Raw genomic sequence first — 20,455 nt, 5'->3', positions numbered from 1 at the left:
TCTGCACAGGATGCTTGTCGAAGACGCCGGGATGCAAAATCAGAAAAAGAACAGAAACTCAAATCCTTTCAATGTATGTTACTATAGTGCTCAACAAACTTAACTTGTCCTTCGGTGGTGAGGTCGCGATTGCGGAAGAATATTACGCCTCTTTCTGAGACAGGAAAAGCGAGTTCATCAAGGCGCTGTGGATTGAGCTGTGAGATTTGAATATTCTTAAGCAGGGTGCCTATCGACTCAGTCAAGTCGACCCCCTTTGCAGCAGCACGCGCTGTCCTCAGGAAAAACCGCCTCACTAATTGGCTCGTGTGGATTATACGACGAGGACACTCCTTGGGGTATGGTGCAAATGATTTGTTGCGCACAAGACACATGCAATTTGATTGGCAAGATCTTCAAATCGCGTCACACCAAGTTGCGATCGCCTCAAATCGTCGAGGTGAGGGAGACCGAAAACACTTCAACATTGGCTCGCGGAGAAAATGGAAATATCATCGAGAAGGCCTAGTATTGGCTCGTATCTGGAGGCTTTACAAGATAAGGTAGCTCTGCCCTCGCTCAATGACAATCGCTGTACTGAAATGTGCGATCATTGGGCCGGGTTGACTGTGGGGTTGTGCTGGGTTCATACGACTTGATGCTGTTTTCATCCTCTTACAACATATCGTTACAGCTCAAAATCCGCAGTGGTTTAATCCTTGCCGTGATCGTGTGAGAGTGCTTCTTCTTTTCTCTGAATTCGATGAGCAGGCAGCAGCAAATTATTGTGGCGGCATTCTACCTGACCAGCTGACTGTTGTGTCCATGCAGGTCTGGTGTGACTGGTATTAGAGTCCGGAAGAAGTTGGAACGTTCTCAAGCGCTATTCTCAGTTTTGTCACGAAGTCTGCTCCAGGGATCCTCCGAAATGAAACCCGGCTTAAAAAAGACCAAGTCGCCGTTCAAATTCCTCTTGCCACGAGCCCATACATCCAACTCAGCCTTGGTGTAATTTGTATTAGTGGCACTTGAAGTGAAGACGATTTCTGGAGATCTGGGTGCAGATTCGTGCACTGAAAGTGAGTCCCTTGAAGGATTCTCAGTGCCAGAGTAAGTATTGAATGACCCTCGAGTGGATGCAGTCATCATGTCCTCGTTGTGCTCCTGAGGCTGGTCGCGTAAATCAGGTTGTGTAGGAACTATATGGAGGTCAGATTGTTCCTTGGAAAAGGCGGGCAGGCTGGAAGAGTTGGAACACGGGAGAATGTGTTGTCTAAGTGAATGCTCTGTGTGACGCGAGCGCTGGACCGAATATCCAGGACTGGGGGAAACGGAATAAAATCACCCGGTCCTTAGAGAGTACAGGAAGTGTGTTCCTCCTTGCGTCCCAAGAGTGAGAAGAGGAAGGTGCTGCCTCGAGATGCGTAGCCTGAGCCATTGCATTGACAACTTGAAATCCACACAGAATTTTTGCGGGTGTACTGCCATTTAGAGAGACGCATAGGTCTCTCAAGTTGTGCTTGTTAGTCTGAATTAAGTGTACTTACAAGAATCATCTTTTGGGCGGCGCACAGCGAAGCTGCTGAACCCCATTGCCTCCCTCATGGCGGCGTCGTGGTCGAAGTTAGGATCGTCTGACATCCTGGCGCTCTAAGTCTTTAAAGGAGGCCAATGAGCACTAAAGTAGAACTGGGAAATAGTGCGATAGTGAAACAATTCGTCAACCTGGAGGAGTACCTCGTTTCGAATGACGGCTATGGATGTCAGACATAGGGTCACGTGATTGTCAAACATGAACGGGTTCCTCTACGCTTCCTGCAGCCACGTGATTTGAGCAATCCGAAACAGAGAACGTCTTCTACGTATTAAGCCAAGCAACTCTACTTTTTAGCTCGCAAAGCCAAAACTTTAAATTAAGCCTGCCAATGCGGGGCAGGCGAACTGCATCATAGTCGTAGGGCAAGCTGAACGGGATGCCTATTCCCTTTTCTGGCTACAGATCTTCCACTTTATGTTGCAAGTAGAGTATCTGAGAAAGTCTCGCCAGCACATTGCTCTGTTGCCTCTGCAAGCCTTTCGCCAACGCTAAGCAGCTACTGCAGCAGCATAATGAACCGGAATGGTCGGAGCACTGGAAGGAACATAGATTGGCATGACTTCGGCAAGAAGAGTCAAGCGTTCACTCTAAATCAACTTCTTGAATACAATGCTGCAGCAATTGATCCATATCTTGTGAAGGTGGCCGAACTACTGGGGCAACAGATCAAGCTTGGTCTTGCTGGGCAGCGCAATCTTGCAAATGCATTTGGGAGCCTTCCTCAATCCGAGTTCTCCGGGCAAACTCTAGGAATCGGCTATCCTGATGGCCATCCTGCTCGATTGTTGGCCAATTCCGATGGTGGTTTCGTGTTCCTCGGCGTCTGTGCAGCCTTGTCAGAGTATTATGCCGAGGATGTTGTTGTGGGTGTCATCATGGAGATGCTAACAACCTTTGATATGCCCTGCAATGTTGCACCAAGCGATGTACAGTGGAAGAACTTGGTCCACCTATGCTATGGCGTTCTTTCGACTTCACCGTTCGGTCTGTTGATCACCAGGTCGGGGACTGCACTGCCCTTGGAAGGCGCCAATGCCAACATTCGATTAATTGTGGATGGATTACTGGGGATGAGTGACATTGTCAGGACCATAGAGAAGAAAATTTCACTGTCTGTTGGCGTAGACGTGTATTGGTTTGCGGCTGTTGCAGAATACCTCTTTGGTCTGAGCTTTCATATTGAACATGAAGCCGGCACAGCACTTGCTTCGTCGTCAGGAGTTGATTCAATACACGCACAGGTTTACTTATCGACTCGGAGTCCAGAATTCAAACAAGACACGCCGGATTTGCGACCGCTCTTGGATCTGTACCCTGGCACGATCCCAGTTACTGGGGGGCGGGTACGATGGGAGAAACTTTTCCGCTCATCTTTCGGTCGAGCCTTCACAGACATCGATAATCGCCTCATTGCTGATGGTATCAGCACCTGTGCAGGAATTGTCGCCGCCACTATAGAGCATCAACAAACAAATAGTCAACTTTACTTCCTTCCTCAAGCTAGTAGTGTTCCTGGTTTGAGTGGCTCTGGCTTGGTGGAGACTTTGACGAGCTGGTTTCCTGAGTTACAACGCCTAGCTCCACAGATGGCAAAATATGCCCATGCCCCATTTCAGGAAGCTCGAGATCGACTCGATGAGGTTACTGCAGCACTTTCGGCCGCCTGCATGTGCAACTTTTGTGGGAATGCTCCGAGCACATCTACTGACTTTTGCAAACACACAATCCTTCTCTACATTTTTAATCTGGGTTTGACTATAGCTCGCACAGTGGCTATCCCCAACTTGTTTCCCAAGTGCTTTGGGGTCGTTTCTTGCTACCGCGAGCATCACGAAGAGCGCAAAGACTTTGTCATGAACAATCGAAGACTAGAGAAAGCCGAGGACTTTATGAACAGCATGGCCTCATTCCTTCCAACACCGCGAATTCTGGTTGAGCAATCCTGCCTTATTTTCACAGGCACACGGCCCGATACGAGACTGACGGAGGAGACGCTTGCATTATCGCATGAGGGCATCTTCGTTTCTGTCACAGCCTGGAACCCATCCATCAGAAAATCTGAGCTTCGACAACGTGCAGGGGTTGCAGTCTCTAGTGGTTCTTCGCATTTCCAAAACAGACTCGTGAACCAGGCATTGTGGTCTAAAGGCGTTGGTAACCTTTCAATTATCGAAAGCCTGGAGGTGCTGAGGACGCGGCCAAGGGACGTCCAGCAGATTGTGAAAATGAAGAATGGATACCTCTACTTCTCATTTGTGTTTATTGATAGTGGCGAAAAAGAGGAGGCTGAAAGGAATGGTTGGACTATCATGTAAACTAAAATCTGGTTTTCAGAAAATGATTCCCTGGCGCCTCGATGTCCGTTCATAACATCGAGCGTGATCCGAAGTGCAACCTATCCCGTCGTGTAGCTCCACCCACTCCAATCTGACTCATTTACACCATAGCGAAAAAGGATGGAAAGAAGGCTCAAAGGCCGGCTCGTTCCACCATTAGCCGAGGTCATTGCCATTTCGGCTTGCTAATCTTCTCCATCCAAGGATTCTGTTTCCCGATATCTTTTCTCCGCATCAATCGAGAATCTCCAAGATCCAATTTTGATACTCCCAACTCATTGAGAGGACAGGTTTACGTGACATTCACTGTAGGAGTGCAGTGAGAAAGAAATTCTTTTCACGCGGGAATTGATCAGACTAGAAAGAATGGCAATAAATCCACCCGTGCCACTATGGACACCTCCCGACCCAGAAGCCACTCCGATGGCCAGATACCGGCAGCACGTCAACTCCAAGTTTTCCCAGAATCTCAAAGATTCGCATCAACTGCATAAGTGGACGGTTTCAAATCGACATGAATTCTGGATAGACCTCTATGAATACTGTGGCATCACCCCAGCTCTGCCAAAGCATACCAAGCTCGCATACGACCCAAGTCTGCGGCTTCGCGACATCCCCACATTCTTTCCAGGGCACAAGCTCAACTATGCTGAGAACGTCCTCGTTCCCAATACAGCGGCAAACCCGGATGCTCTTGCGTTGGTGGGCTTGCGCGAGGGTGGGCTCGACAACCCGGAGAACATCACCTGGGCCGAATTAACGGAACTCGTCAGGCTGGCACGATCGGCGCTGGTTCGTCAAGGGATCAAAAAGAACGACATCGTTGCGGCACTCATGGCCAACTCAATTTGGATCATCGTTCTTTTCCTGGCCTCTTCGTCCATCGGTGCTATTTTCTCATCCGTGTCTCCAGACATGGGTGTATCCGGGTGCGTCAGCCGCTTTGCGCAAGTCTCCCCAAAGCTTCTCTTTGCAGATGTGGATCTAGCCATAAGAGGTGTACGCCCTGGCATGATGACCAAGGTCTTGCAAATCCTGAAGGCTCTCCCTGCCAAAACACCGAAACCACAGGTTGTGTGTGTGCCAACCTCACATTGTCCCCATTTACAGCACAATCTGGAATATATCAAACCTCTAGGGATTTCCCTCAACACATTCCTGTTGAAGTCCAGACCGACTGACAAGCTGGTCTACGCACGTCTTCCAACAGATCATCCACTGGTCATAGTTTACTCGAGTGGCACAACGGGAGAGCCGAAATGCATTGTATCTCCACATATCTCGATACTGAACTACAAGAAGATCGCACTGCTCCACAACTCGTTAAGCCCTGATAGCACGGTCTTCCAGTACTCATCCACGTCATGGATTCTCTGGAACGTCATGAACGGGCACCTCTCTGTCGGCGCCAAGGTCATCTGCTACGACGGTGGCGCTCTCTATCCCGACCCATCGACGATGCTGCGTATCTGTGACAAGTTCAAGGCCACCTATTGGGGCACAAGCCCCCGGTACCTCCTCGAGCTCGAACAGTCCTGCGTCAAACCATCGTCCTTCGACCTCTCCCACCTCCGCCTCGTAACCACGACCGGCGCAACCCTCACAGGCGAGCAATTCCAATGGTTCTACAGCGCATTCCCCACCCAAATTCACCTCTCCTCCGTTGCCGGCGGCACCGATATCGCAAGCTCATGGGTCGCAACCAACCCCGCGGGGCCTGTTTACGTCAATGAGATGCAGATGTGGGCGCTAGGCCACGACTGCGACATTCTCGACACGACGACCGGCGAATCCATCGCCGCGACCGGGGAGCCGGGCGAGCTGGTCTGTCGCAACACCTTCCCCTCGATGCCGTGCCGGTTCTGGGGCGACGCCGGCCACCAGAAATACCGCGAAGCGTATTTCGAAAAGTTCTGGATCAAGGACCCGCAGACGGGGAAAGAGGATTGGCTGGACGTCTGGGCGCAGCACGACTTCATCCTGATGAACCCAACGACGCGCGGCGTGCAGATCCTGGGGCGGTCGGACGGCGTGCTGAACCCGAGCGGCATCCGCTTCGGCTCGTCCGAGGTCTACAACATCGTCGAAGGGCCAGCGTTCAACGCCGTGCTCGCGGACACGTTGTGTGTGGGTCGCCGCCGGAAACACGACAAGGATGAGACGGTGTTCCTGTTCGTGATCATGGCGCAGGGCCACGAGGGCGACTTTGATGACGCTTTAATCGCGAGGATCAAGGCCGCCGTGCGTGACGGCCTGAGTGCCCGCCATGTGCCGAAGTTCGTCTTCCGCGTGAATGAGATCCCCTATACTATCAATGGGAAAAAGGTCGAGATCGCTGTCAAGAAGGTCATTTCGGGTCTCGATATCAAGGTTAGTTCCACGGTGAGGAACCCGGCCTGTTTGAAGGACTTTGAACGCTTTAGATGCGTTGAGAGAGAGCCTCGTGCTGAAAGGCTGTGAGAGAGGCTCTGAATAAGTGACCATGCATGAAGGTTTGATGAATTTGTGGCGATAGAGTGTGATGTCTGATTGAAGTGCATACGATCTGGGTCAAGGATAGAAACAAGGGAAAGAGAGCTAGATTTTCATGTTGGGCAAAGATAGATACGAGATGAGAAACTCTCGCTAGGCTACAACGCAGCATGTGACGATACAGTAATTGGCTGGTTAGAGCTCATGAATGTGAGATGGTAGATTATTGAGGGACATGGACAGGTATCGTCGGGATGACGCTCCATCTGATCAGGGGCTTTATGCCTGCAATGGCTGTCTTGGCCTGAAGCATCCGAAGGGGATTGGAGCCCAAATGCAATTACTTGTGAGGCTCCTAGCGTTGGCGATGGTGATAATTGTTTAAGGTGCTACGCTACTGAATATTATTCAATACACATATACTTGCCAAAAGCCACCTGTATCACCTCACACTTTCAAATCAGCACCAATTGGATTTCTTGACCTCCAGTCTGAGCTCCGGTAGTTTCAAGGCCAAGCTGCTCGCAACAACACTGACACTGCTCAAAGCCATTGCAGCACTTGCCCAGACAGGACTAAGCTTCCAGCCACCGTGACTGTCGTTTGCACCAATAGCAAAGAAGACTCCAGCCGCGACTGGAATCAGACAAATGTTATAGACAGCCGCCCACGCAAAATTCATCTTCACGCGGAGGAATACCCGTTTGGCCAGTCTCACCAGTGACAGAATTGTCTTGAGATCGGAGTTGAGAAGGATGAAGGAAGCCGTTGTGATTGCAACGTCAGATCCAGAAGCAAGAGCGATGGACACGTCTGCTGCTGATAAGGCCGGCGTGTCATTTGTCCCATCGCCTACAAAGGCAACAACATTGCGTTTGTGAGTGGTAGCGGCTGCGTAGTCTTGCGAGAGACCTTGCAACTCTCGAATGTAGGCAGCTTTTTCTTGTGGAAGAACACCAGCGCGGACATTGCTAGCTGGGATACCGAGTTGTGACGCGATAGCAAGCGCGGTAGTTTGATTGTCTCCAGTACACATGTGGACGTCCAGATTTGATTCTCGTAGGTTTTGAAGCACAGATGCTGCTTTAGCTCTGATCGGGTCGGCAACAGCAAAAATTGCGACAGGCTTGAAGGAGCGATTCGGTTCAAGTGGTTTCGAAGAGTCATCTGCGATATGCCGAATGGCTAGAGTTGCTGTGGACCGGCCGAGTGCTTGGTATTTCTGCAGGGCGGGTGCCAGAAAGAAATCCTGACATGTTGAAAGCGGCCTCGATTGCTTCTCTGTCGGTGTCACAGCGGACTCGGAATCAAAATCTTCTAGATCCCGGTCACTGGTACATTGCAGTATTCTCTCGTTGCCAATTGCGGCTTCATACTGAAGATTTCTGGAATCTTGGTTGAAGGTGAATGAACACGTAATTCCTTGGCCAGGAATCTCCTCCAGCTTGCTGTGCTCAAACTGTAGAGATGAAGGTCTCTGAGTGGCGTACTCTGCAATCGCCTTTGCAATTGGGTGAGTGCTTGAACTCTCCATTACTCGGGCCATGACGAGAACAACATCCTCCGCCGGATCACCAAGCTGCTCTGCCTGGAGAATTTCAAAGTCGGTAACTTTCATCTGCCCCTCGGTCAAAGTCCCAGTTTTGTCGAAGACAATCGCGTTCAATGTAGAAGCATCTTGAAACGCCTCACCACCACCTTGAACTAGTATGCCCTTTTTAGCTGCCAATCCACCTCCCACAAACAGTGCGGTGGGTGCAGCTAAACCAATGCCGCAAGGGCATGACACGACGAAAACGGCAATCGCAAATTTGAGAGACCAAAATGGCCAACCGCCCTGGCCTGCATCAAGCCACGCTTCAGGTAGGGATCCAGATTGACCCAAGCTGAGCCAGATAATCCATGTGAGGAGAGCCAGAAGCGTAATAACAGGAACGAAGTAACCAGTTATAAAATCTCCCACTCGTTCGATCGGAGCTCTCTTCGCTTGGCCGTCACGGACAACATTGACAATTCTATCAAGCATAGATGTCCCTTCAATTTCGGTAACCTTGATTCTTACCGGAGCAGAAACATTCACTGAACCGGTAAATACTCCTTCGCCTGAAGACTTCTTCACCGGCCTGGACTCTCCTGTCAACGAGGTCTCGTCGAAAAGGAAAGAGCCGGCTTGATCTACGATACCGTCCGTGGGAGGAGATGCTCCATGTGGGATCTGAACGACATCACCAATTTCCAACTGATCCACGGGCACAGTGCGGACAGTATTTTGGGAGTCGAATGGTTGTTCAACCAAGAGACCCTCAGACGGCCGCAATTTGCTCAACAAAGCAACTGCGTCACCAGTCTTTGTCTTGCTATATGCTTCCAAGAAGCGCCCAATAAGAATAAAGAACGTAAGGAACGTGACTGTGTCAAAATAAGAGGTTGCCGAGCGATCGTTATGGGATGGCATTGGTTTACTCGTAGCATCCATGATAAGCACGGCCAGGGAGGAAAAGTATGCCACTGAAGTGCCTGCACTGATCAAGAGATTCATGCTCCCAAAGCGATAGAAGCGACGAAAAAGGGGAACTCTGCTTCTGGGTCTCCACATAGCCCAAATCTCTTTCAGTGCTCGACGATGAAAGATGTCAGTGCCGTAGAACATGACAGGAGTCGTGATGAAGAACAGCACCCAGTCTATTCGCATGGCATTTCCACCCAAGATGGGCTGCTCAAACCACTGTCTCGTAAGACTCAACTTCGGGACAAGGCTCATGAAGACAATGCCAATGATAAAGCTTGGCACGGCGATAATTGCTGTAAAAACGAGTCTCCAGAGCAAATGTTTTTGTTCTGCTCTTTGCATCCGTCGGGATCTTTCTTCCAAGGTGGGAGCATGATACACAGAAGCAGAGAAGGCCTCATGAGTGTCCGATATGGTCTTGATGAAATCTCGTACCGTGAAATTCGGCGGGGCAGGATTGTAAGTGATGCTGATTATGGGATCCTCGAGTGTTGGCCACTGAGTTACTGTGTAGGGCTGCTGTTGCAGGCTCGCACTTCCAGAAAAGGAAGACTTGATGTTGGTTTGACAGTGGTCACAAAACATGCCCGAGATCTGGATCTGTACATCCCTCTCCGTTGACCTAGGTTGGCTAGAATCAGAATGAGAAACTGGCTCAGTCGTGACTGCAACTGCATCATAGCCTAGATCATCGATCTTTTCCAGGAGGGCACCCAGGTTGTCCTTGCCCTCGAATAAGACCGTACCATTATTCCCGACAAAGTCAATATCAGCTGAATGTACGAAATTTAGTTCGCGAAGACCATTTGAGATTGTTCCAACACAGCTACCACATGTCATACCGGCAATGCTGATCGATGTTTTGTATAGATGATTGATCTGATTCCGGCCGGCATTTTCTTGTTCGATATGATGAATCGTTGCATCATAGCCAGTATCCTCAATTGCCTGAATGACTTTCTGTATATTTGTTTCAGGGCCTTGGAATGTGGTCGTGGCACTATTTGCCACAAGATTGACATCTATCGAAGTCACAAAAGGTAGATCACCGACAACCTTCTTTATGGTCGTGACGCAAGATGAACAAGTCATACCACTAATTGCAAGTGTGGCAGTGTAACTAGAAGTTGGGAGTTGGTGGCTAGCACCGTCAAAAGTGATGATAGCTGGCTTCTCAACATCTGTGGTGGCGTTGTCCTTTGACGGTCTTTTGAACCGCGATACATGCATCGCATTCGGGAAAGGCATTTTTGATTTGATTTGAAACTTGGCCTGGTCGCGGTCACGTTGACATGCCTTGCAGTTTTCAATGTGCTTGCGCTGTGCCTTAGACATGAGCCATGTGGAACGAGAGGCAGACGAAGTAGTAGGCTCAGGGATGACATCGCAATCAGTCGACCGACCAGTCGAGTCCAGGGTAGTGACATGCTGGACCTCAAACGCAGCTTTAAGCAGAGCCTTCAGAATGAGATGTTGAGTGTCTGGGTTCGTGTGTTTGACGCGGATTGTGTGCTCGATCAAGGAAACACGGGGCGGCGGAAGAATATCGGGGATGTCACATAAAACATGCTGGGCGTAGGACACGCAAGAGGGGCAATGCATGTTGGAAACGAGGAATATGGAAGTAACAGCCATGATGAATACGGGCAATAGATTTATCGATCAAAGGATAGAAGTCAGTCGCTGGAGACAAGAGAAGGAACAAGATAAGGGAGATCACGGAAGACGAACGAGGAGGGGATAGAACAGTGCAAGAGCAAATGAAGATATACATTTTATGGGGAATCTGCGCTTGTTCTGCGTAAAATGTGAAATTAGGGAACAGAATGGAAAGATTCTGTTGGTTTGGATGTTTGGATGAGCATGCGAGAGTGAGAGAATTGTGCGTAGAAATTCTGAAACCACTAGTTAGAGCTTCGTCGGTGAATTCGATACACACCCGATGAGGTATGACGACAAGATAGATGTGCCACGTGATCAGAGGCCAAGGCGCTAATGGATCGTTCTTCCCCAGGCCTCAAATCACGTGCAGTGAGTAAATAAGTCGCGCTAGTCGCAGGTGCAGGTGCGTGCAGTGGCAGCCACCCGTGCTTTTTTCCCCATCAATTGCGAGCAGACATCTTCGCTCCCGGCGTTCACCAATGAGTTGATCCTACATTGACGGGAAAACGCCCTGTTCACAGTGTCGTAGCGTTAGAGGTTGCACTGCTCACGATCACAGCAACTGGCCAGGGAGATGCATGTCGCATGATGCCCCGATTGATTGATCGGCTCTCCAATCATACGATTCCACCACCCCCACCCTTCAGACACACCTTCTTTTCACTTCAATGAGCTCCGTCCATCAAATTGGCAGCAATGCCGTTGCCGGTGCCGACGGCACCGATCTAAAACCAGATAACCTCTGCGTCGTCGATTCTGTTATGAGTCTTGACCCTCTCCATGGCCACTTGACCAACTTGCCGGTCACTCAATTTGATAGTGAGCATCCCCTCCCGACTGGGCCCCGTCGAGGTTCATTTTCCGAATTTCTTCCTCATAGACACACTCTCCCACATCCTATTCACTCTATACCTCCTGCGCCTCGAAGTGATCCGCTTAATCCTTCTTCTGGTGAGCCAGGGCTGCCAACACTCAAGGTCGACGAACATCAAACCGACAGTAACCCAGACGAAAGTCTGGGCCCGTCAGGGAGAATGGGTACTGAGCTAGACATCGTGGGCTCCCCGGATGGCGCAACCATTGATGTGGCTACGGAAGCTCCTGTTGGATCTGTGCCAACGAGAAATGTACAAACTCAACAGCAGTCATCTCGCAGAAACAAGCACTATACTCTCTCAGACGGATCGATAGTTTCCGGCAAAGGATTGGGACGTGGAAGGCCGGGTATCAAACGTGGCCCAGTAAATCCATGGCATCAAATGGCTCAAGACAGCGTGTACCCTAAGAATTCTTCTACGGATGCAGCAGGATTGTTGACCAATGACACTACTGTTCCTATCAAGAGGAGGCGTCTTGGCTCGGGTCCATCGAACCCCAACATGAGTGTCACTTCCTCCCCCTCGATTTCACTCGACTCACGTGAATCTTCAATAGAATACAAGGCTAGCGCCACACATACCCGCTCCGGACGGCAAACTCAGAAGCCAGTCAACCTCGCCACCAAGGCCGTAACAGCAAGCCCTGTTTCCAAGACCACATCCTCGAATTCTCCTGCAAATGTGACACCATCCTCTGTCCTCAAAAGCCATCCCAAAATCAAGCGCCGTGTGTATCGTGGCCGCGAACAATTCGCTCTTTGCGAACACTGCCTGCGTGGTCATGGTCCTTCGGGCAATGTGATCGTTTTTTGCGATGCATGCAACAAATGCTGGCACCAACGCTGTCATGAGCCCCAAATATCCAGACAAACAGTCTCTGACTCGAAGGCAGAATGGTTCTGCGCTGATTGCGATCGGATCCTCCATGGCAAGAAGGGTAAGAAGCAGGAAAACAAAACTCCTACATCGGCCAAGGCTCCTGCATCACTGCCTCCGGCACCAACATTTATTTATGGTGGACCACGCGTCGGAGGCCGTCTATTGAGTCCTGAACAGAAGTATTCCTATCTCAACAGCCTCTCTAAAGAACAACTGATCGCCCTCCTTTTGGATGGATCTCATCTGGCGCCCGACTTGCCTATTTTCGAGACTCTCGTTCCAGTCCTACCGCCAAATGGTACACCTGGAGCTCAATTTACTTCGACATACGTCACGCCGGTGTCCAAAGCTCCGGAGTCCGCTGATGCGGGTGGAGCAAAGGGGAATGATGGATTGGATGAAGGATACGATGGGTATTATGATGAGCATGCCGCGCTCTACCCCAAACCTGGATTTGGAGTTCAGCTTCCGCCCGAACGCGAAGACCTCCATATGTTACTTGAAGCCAAGGGAAGCAAGACTTTTAGCCATTGGGTCCGAGGCATGAGAGGCAATCAATTTAGTGGCACAGGCAACGTGCCAGGAACTTGAACATTGTCAAGTCAGAACACCCCGGGTGGCAAGTGGAGACATCCCTTTGTGGTCCAGTTAATATTGCAGGAGTTAGAGAATACAGCATGAAGCCGCCGAAGCCTTGTCATAGGAAGAATCACCTTTGTGTTAAACCCAAAGATTCCAGTTCTTTGTTATGCAACTTGGAAGCCATGGCTGGGCGCGGGTTGGCACTATAAATTCATGTGGATGGGCTCGCCAAACCTACTCCTCTCGGGTGAGAGGAAGGCTATTTGAGCCATCTATTTGAGATATAACCAACTGCACTCACATCATATCCCACCTCATCTCACTACCTATCTACAAACCCCAGCTTGGTACTTGGGATGTTGACAGCGATCCAGAATTCAGATCAAATAATGTCATCGTGGCTTGCCGCTCAATGAACTCATACCGCGGAGATGATCGATGGTCGATAAGGCCGATGTATCATGTGCCGAGATCAAGATATCCCTGCCCTTGAGCAGAACAAATGAGCGCTCTTTGAAATGGCTGATTACTTAGAGCCGCGTCGATACATTGTGAAGGCTCAGCTGTACGTCACGTCTACGGCAGTAAAACCTCCGGGCGCATGGTCTTCCAGAGATCATGTTTGCTGAGGGACACAATCGGATTGGAACGGCACAGTTGCTTGACAGACATGGACAAGACAAGGATGGGACATGCTATCTCTTTGACTTCATGCCTACCTGGATACATGTGTGCCACTCGGGTTTGAATAGCAAAGGGATGCTTCCAGGACGGTTTGAGGAAACCACACTTCGTCGAGCGCCACCTTCCTTTCACGCAGGTGGTGGATGGATTTAGTCACGTGGGTTCAAACGCAGGCAAGTGCGACCGATTGAAGCTGTGAATTCAGAACCTTGGAACGCATCACTGGAAGGAAGGTGGGCGCTGCCAAGACATAACGAGAGTGGCAGGTACGATGAGAAGAGGTGCGCAGTGAGGTGCGAAGTGAGAAATTTCTTCTTTACAACATCTAACTTGAGGTCCTTTTACTGAATCCATCCCACTGGGACTCTTCATTCTGCTGCTTGATCACGATGGTGTCCATCCGTGCGCGCTCTGCTCCATTGCCTAGCGGCGAGTCCATGCCGCTCGAAAACACCCTGCAACCTCACCCGCGTCCTCGCCTCGCCTTTACTGATGATGGACCTGGCGACCTCTCAATCTCAGGTCCTCGGCACGACAATGATCACTCTGATTACCGCAAGATCCGAATCCTTCCTACCACAGACGAAATCCTTGCTGTGAACAGACCAATTTACATGCCAAAGAAGGATCTATTGGCGAACAATCCTCTTGAGATTGGGATGAAGAGACACCTTGATTTGCTCTTCAGACAGCTTCGCTGTGACAGCATCGAGAGCATCCGTGACATATGCTACTCTGCTGCTCAAGTCTCCTTTCTTGGTACACCCGGAGCTGAGCAAGAGCCGGCTCGGCATGAAACAATAGCCGGGAACCGCTACTTTCTCTACAAAGATGCCCGCGCTGAAGAATTGCTCTCGCATGAGCACAAAGCAATGCTTGTGCGCCTGAGTTATCATTGTCCTAACTTCATGCGCGGAGCAAAAATGTACAATTCAGGTCGCTTTCAGGAAGGCATGCTAGTAGCAATTCTGGAACTTGATTACCCCACCAGGGAGTTGTCTGTCTACTTCATGGAAGTCAATCTCGCACAAAGTACCATGTCCATGAACGCTCTCAACGGTGCTGGCCTCCGAGCAGCTGTTCAACTCTCGTTTCTGCCTAAATGTCCCCGAGACGATGTTCATCAGCTTTCTCGCCACGCACTGAGGCTCCGCCCCCAGAGCGAACTTGTCCTCGTGGAATTCCCAAAACTCTTGTATGCCGGCTTCCACAATTGCCTGGACCGATTGAAAAGCATGCAAGAGGACGATGTTGCCTTTTCAAGATATGTTGCCCCGCCACTCGATGTCCAAGATGTGATGAAACGCGCACAGGTGCAGCGGACACGCGGTCAAACCCCCAAATTCGATGTACCTTCTCCCAGCTATGCAACAACAGAAGGTTTTGCCTACAGTCTCACCGATATGGTATCCACTGATAGTGACATCACGTCCGTGGCCCTTGAAGACCTTTCAAAAGATGAGTTCGTGGAGTCTTTGCAGAACCAAACAACCCTAGACCATAGCCAAGCAGTTGCCTTTCGTGACAGCCTGTCTCGTGAGTTTGCCTTTACACAGGGCCCTCCAGGATGTGGCAAAACATTCTTGGGTGTTCAATTGACCAAAACACTTCTTCGGTCGCGATCCCGAAACAAGCCGATTCTCCTTGTGTGTCTGACGAACCATGCACTGGACAGTTTCCTGGAAGACTTGCGTAACGCTGGCGTCAAAAAGCTTCTACGGGTTGGTGCTGGAAGCAAAAAGGAGTGGACGGATGCCATCAACCTTAACAGTCGCAATAGAAAACCGCGGTCCACCAGAGAAGAGTCTATGGCTTTGAACACCAGTAGCGCTCATAAGAAGCAGGCTTGGACCGACCTCGATTTATTATGCAAAGCTCTTTCTGCTCAAAATCGAATTGGAACTGTGTCATGGCACTACGTCGAAGGCATTTTGCAAACGAATGATCCTGATGTGCACGCACAATTCGCTACAAATAGTGACAATCCCATCGCTCGAGCATTCGCATTTGAATATTGGTCAAAAGGCGGTGATCTGGATAACTTGAGGAACTTACATGTAGAGCTTGCATCCAGACTGGCCCAGGTGTCGCGCAAGCATGAAGAAGAGGCCGCTACCGTGGTTGACAGTGTCCTTGAGATTTCTGGCAAGGCAAGTGCTGAAAATAGCCGAACAGGAGATAATAGCGTATGGAGTCTGTCCCTGGGTGAACGTCAAAGACTGCTCCAGGGTTGGGAACGTGAAGTCAATGCCGAGCAGGTCGCTCACAAAATAGCCGCACTGTACTTTGACTTTCAAGATTGTTCCGTCACAGTCAAGAAGATAAAGAACAAGAGGGATACCAGAACCATGCTTGCACACGATGTCATTGGGATGACAACCACCGCATGCGCGGGCCGATGGGATCAGCTGAAGTCCCTCGAGGTTGAGGTCATGATTTGCGAGGAGGCAGGAGAAGTCATGGAGGCTCATACTCTCTGCTCATTGCTTCCCACACTTCAGCACGCCATTTTCATCGGAGACCCTCTTCAACTTCGACCAGAGGTCAACGAACAGTCTCTAACCTTGGAGACGAAGATTGGATCCGCTTACCGCCTTGACGAGTCGCTTCTGGAGCGGCTCATGTTCCCAAAGGATCCTTCCTTGTCTGCCATGCGAGCAAGCCAACTTGGCGTCCAACGGCGCATGCATCCAGATATTGCAAATATCACTCGTCTTACATACCCATTTCTTGTGGACCATGATTCTACCTACAATCGACCGCCAGTCTATGGTTTGGAAAAGCGGATGTATTGGTGGGATCATCGTGTTCCAGAGCTCAAAGGTAGCAATGGTTTGAAGTCGCATGCAAATCTCCATGAGGTTGAAATGGTCTCGAGCCTAGTTGAATACTTGCTGCGTGGAGGAAACTACTCCCAAGGTGAAATTGCAGTCTTGACTCCATATTCGGGCCAATTATCTGAGCTTGTCACTCGCCTCTCGACAACTTGCGAGATTTGGCTTAGTGGCAAAGACCGAGAGGAACTCCTTGCTGAGGACTTGCTCGACTTGGGCGAAGAAGGCAAAGCTCACAAGGATCAAGTTGCTATTTCAGACATGCTCCGGCTCACCAGTGTTGACAACTTCCAAGGTGAGGAAGCCAAGATCGTCATCTTGAGCACAGTGCGAAGTGGCGGCCGGTCTGGCTTCCTGAAGACTCTCAATCGCATCAATGTCGCGTGTAGCCGCGCTTGTGAGGGCTTCTACATCATCGGCAACTCGCAGACATTATCGCAGGTTCCAATGTGGAGAAACATCATCTCATTGTTCAACGGAAACATCGGTTCTACCATAACGGCCTGCTGCCCCACTCACCCCGAATTTCGCGCACCTATTGAGCATCCCTCAGACTTTGAAGGCGTACGAGAGTGTCCCTCGATCTGCCAGGCGGTTCTAGATTGCGGCCATCAATGTGTTCAGAAATGCCATCCACCGGCCCTGCATGAACGTCTGATATGCCAGGAAGACTGCAAACAGACTTTCCCCTGCGGACACAGATGCCCCAAGCTCTGTTATCAGACTTGCGGAAAATGTGAGCTCTCAGTCAATGATGTCACTTTTCCTTGTGGGCATGAAGGCAAAAAGCTCTGCTCTGGGGCCGATTCAAGGTGCAACATTGTCATGACTAGGGCAGCTCTCAAATGTGGCCACAATATCGATATTATGTGTGGGGAGGATCCTGAAGCGATCCAGACTTGCCCTCGTGCATGCGGCACAATCCTCCCATGCGGCCACACTTGTCCTGGTAGTTGTCGCACTTGCACTACTTTGGAGAAGCACTCCCCATGCACAAACATCTGTGGTTGGCAGCAGCGTTGTGGCCACTTGTGCAAATCGTTCTGTCATGCTGACAAACCATGTCCACCTGCATGTCCTGAGCCATGTCCCGACAATTGTGAGCATGGACCTTGCAAGAACCGATGCTCAGATGTGTGCGATCCTTGTGTCAAGCAGCCTTCTACTAAATGTGGCCATGAAATTGGATCAAACATCATTTGTTGCCTGCCTAGTCTCAGCCTCCCTTGTTCCCAGCGATGCGAGAAAGGTTCGTGCACTCGCTCTAATGCCGTCTGTTGTAAATTAGTACTAATGGTTGGAAACAGTTCTTTCCTGCGGACATGTCTGCCCTTCGCTTCACGGTGAACTTTGTCCGCCAAAGGAACTCTGCCCTTGCTGCATCTCGGGCGCAGAACCAAAAATACCTATTCTATACATGCCCGAGTGCAGCCATATGACCGAATTGTCGGAACTGGATCTGCAAAACTGCCAGGGGATCTACAACATTGACTCAGATTGCACTATTCTGGGTTTTGGCTCTGGCACTGGCACTCATCCTCAGCTCCTACACGAACCAAAATGTACATGTGGGGCACCATGTCCATCAGTGCATCGATATTCCGATGTGGCAAAGCTTCTCAATTTCTCAAGGACGTTAGACCTTCTCCTAGCAAAGTTGGGGCGAAAGCTCAAGAACTTCGCCAAGTCTACTGACTTCTTCCAAAAATCACTCTCCAACAGTCGAGAAAATTTCATGTCTGAAATCCGGCCAAACCCCCTAGCAGCCACTGCCAACACTCAACTTCTTCTCCGACGTCACAGAGATGTCATTAACCTGCATCGTCAGATTGGAAGATTCAGAGATGAGGTCGTTGTTCCAGTCGAGCAGAGCTTACAGGACTTACACAATGCAATTCCTCAATTTGTACCACGTTATGTCACATTGTTCCGTTCCCGTTTTGACATCCTGGAGTACAGAGCAATGGTAGTTCGGATTGCTGATGATCTGAAATTAGCAAACCACCTCCTGAAATTGGCGGACCCCTCCAGAAGCGTACAGCGGCAAGGACTGAAGATGCTGCAGTTCGTATGCAAGCAGTCTCTTGCGTGCATGGTGTATTGTCAAGATGCTTTGTCTAATGATGTTGCTGCCTCAGCTCCACCTGTGGCAGCTGAGTTGCGTTTACAGAACGCCCAATTTTTCATTCTCGCTAAAGCGTCTGGCTTGAAACTCTCATCTTTGGGCTACGGCGATACTTGCCCCCCTTCACCCATTCCGACTGAAGCTGTACACAACAGCTTGCTCAAGATTATGGAGGAAGTAGGTCCTGCTTTCCACGGTCGAAATGCATTTGTGTCGACTGCAAAAGCATTTCAAGATTACATTTCGTCTTCGGACACCAATGAAACAACCATCCTTCCTATGATCACCAATGACTCATCTCGCCAGATTGAGAAGTCTTGGGGCAATCATGAGCTGGGTGCACTAACGACATGTGTGCACAGCCACATATATTCGAAGAGAAGCTTTCCAGCGGGCTGCGCAGATTGCGGATTATCACGGCCCCCTACTCCCAGAATCTCAGAAAAGTTCAACACCTTCCGCGAAGCTGAATTCCTGAAAACTATTCATGCGTTGTCGGCCAGGACTTATGGGTCTACTCCCAATCGGTTGGAAGAAAAGTTTGAGGCCAACGCAGTCGACGAAGCCTTATCCTTGGGAGCCTGCCAATCGCCGAAACCGGATAAGAGTAATCTTGTTCGATCCCCAGTCTCAGAGCATGTCATGGAAGTCAAACAGGAGGCGGTCGATCAGGTGCTGTCAAATTTGGGCGACAGAGACAGAAAAGATCTCGAGAACAGCGAGCAGAAGGAGTTCATAACCCGAGACCAGAAGGATCTCGAGAATAGGAAGAAATTCCTCGCAGCCTTGCACAAGATGGGGATATGAAGGGCCAGGGAAATCTTAGCAAGGCACAACGCGAAACCCGAAGCAAAAATGTACGAGTTTTGGACTGGATCAGAGGGACAAACGAGACTGCATGCGGGGGTATGCCCAAAAGCTTAGGCATTATCATAGGTTAGGTATGGCATGAGTAGATGGCTTGTGAAGCAGGTTATTTGCCCATAAATACTGAATGTGCAACCACCACATGATGGGTGTCTTTTGTCGCAAACAGACCTTTCCGACCCGCTCCCATTGTTTCTCTCGGGCATTCTGCGATGCGCTCGGTACTACAGGGCGCAAAAGGGGCCCGACACTGCCAAGGTGACCGACGTTTCGACGCCAGCTCCTCAGTGTACACGTGCTTGTCTCGGATAGGACCGCTTCTCTACGAGTGACAAGCAATTCGCTTTCCGAGCAGAGCCAATTAGACCGGCGTTTCGAAAAGATTTAGATGCTTCACGCGGCTAGGTCGTTGGGTGTCGTTGCGAAATCGGTATTAGCTAAGCCACATGAATGCCACACGCCCACTGATTAATCATCCATGGGATCGTTCATACCTTTCCAAGCTTTGGCGGGGGTAGTGTGAGATCGAATCACTCTTCAATCACTCGCTATCCATGTAGTTGGGGAATAGGATTTGGGTCTTGAGCTCTCTAATGACTCGAGTTGCCTAGGCCGTGCGTTCTATCATGGGCAAGAACCCGATTCCATTCATCCAGGGCTCGTACTCCAACGCTTCATCGAAAGATCAGGAGGTCGCTCGCTCGAACGCTAGATCGCAAGCCGCCAAAGCGGCGCATCGGAGGCGCAGGAAGAAGGAAGTGGAAGAAGAAAAGAGGGAATATGGTGGGCGGTTGGCTCTGACGTCTAGCTCGGACGCCCAGTCCGAAGGGGGGACATCGCGATTAGAATCGCCTCGACAGGCGCGAACTAGATATCACTATGAGCATGAGGATCAGCCAGCTTGGACTGACCAGGTTGTAATGAAGACTCGACTTTTACCGATTCTTTGAAAAGGTAACTGCCACCATTTTCAGGCGCTCTCGCCGGATATCTTGCCCAGGGGCAGCCAGATCATTACGTTCTACCGCGACGTCTTTCAGCCCAGTGCTTA

General features: G+C 50.2%; 7 protein-coding genes across 7 annotated transcripts; 5 read left to right on the top strand and 2 right to left on the bottom strand.

Moving 5' to 3' along the window:
* Positions 1-855: 855 nt before the first annotated feature.
* Positions 856-1,620, bottom strand: A1O9_02348 (uncharacterized protein; the record flags this gene model as incomplete). Its single annotated transcript, XM_013407922.1, has 2 exons — positions 856-1,178; positions 1,527-1,620. 2 exons carry the CDS (start codon positions 1,618-1,620, stop codon positions 856-858), a joined length of 417 nt encoding a protein of 138 aa, XP_013263376.1.
* A 552-nt stretch (positions 1,621-2,172) lies between these two features.
* A1O9_02347 (uncharacterized protein) lies at positions 2,173-3,591 on the top strand (the record flags this gene model as incomplete). The annotated part of the gene is made up of 1 exon (XM_013407921.1): positions 2,173-3,591. A coding segment is annotated over one exon (1,419 nt), but the record flags the coding sequence as incomplete, so codon positions are not given.
* Positions 3,592-4,278: 687 nt separating this feature from the next.
* Positions 4,279-6,372, top strand: A1O9_02346 (acetoacetate-CoA ligase; the record flags this gene model as incomplete). Its single annotated transcript, XM_013407920.1, has 1 exon — positions 4,279-6,372. One exon carries the CDS (start codon positions 4,279-4,281, stop codon positions 6,370-6,372), a length of 2,094 nt encoding a protein of 697 aa, XP_013263374.1.
* Positions 6,373-6,844: 472 nt separating this feature from the next.
* Positions 6,845-10,528, bottom strand: A1O9_02345 (uncharacterized protein; the record flags this gene model as incomplete). Its single annotated transcript, XM_013407919.1, has 1 exon — positions 6,845-10,528. The coding sequence occupies one exon, from the start codon at positions 10,526-10,528 to the stop codon at positions 6,845-6,847; it is 3,684 nt and encodes a 1,227-aa protein (XP_013263373.1).
* A 695-nt stretch (positions 10,529-11,223) lies between these two features.
* A1O9_02344 (uncharacterized protein) lies at positions 11,224-12,903 on the top strand (the record flags this gene model as incomplete). Its single annotated transcript, XM_013407918.1, has 1 exon — positions 11,224-12,903. The coding sequence occupies one exon, from the start codon at positions 11,224-11,226 to the stop codon at positions 12,901-12,903; it is 1,680 nt and encodes a 559-aa protein (XP_013263372.1).
* A 1,064-nt stretch (positions 12,904-13,967) lies between these two features.
* Positions 13,968-17,070, top strand: A1O9_02343 (uncharacterized protein; the record flags this gene model as incomplete). Its single annotated transcript, XM_013407917.1, has 2 exons — positions 13,968-16,976; positions 17,014-17,070. 2 exons carry the CDS (start codon positions 13,968-13,970, stop codon positions 17,068-17,070), a joined length of 3,066 nt encoding a protein of 1,021 aa, XP_013263371.1.
* A 777-nt stretch (positions 17,071-17,847) lies between these two features.
* Positions 17,848-19,344, top strand: A1O9_02342 (uncharacterized protein; the record flags this gene model as incomplete). Its single annotated transcript, XM_013407916.1, has 1 exon — positions 17,848-19,344. One exon carries the CDS (start codon positions 17,848-17,850, stop codon positions 19,342-19,344), a length of 1,497 nt encoding a protein of 498 aa, XP_013263370.1.
* Between the last annotated feature and the right edge of the window lie 1,111 nt (positions 19,345-20,455).

This window comes from Exophiala aquamarina (genome assembly GCF_000709125.1).
Source record: "Exophiala aquamarina CBS 119918 chromosome Unknown aczIA-supercont1.2, whole genome shotgun sequence".
In the NCBI taxonomy this organism is placed as follows: Eukaryota; Fungi; Ascomycota; class Eurotiomycetes; order Chaetothyriales; family Herpotrichiellaceae; genus Exophiala; species Exophiala aquamarina.
Note: the sequence above shows the minus strand (reverse complement) of the source record. Positions and strands in the feature narration are given on the sequence as shown.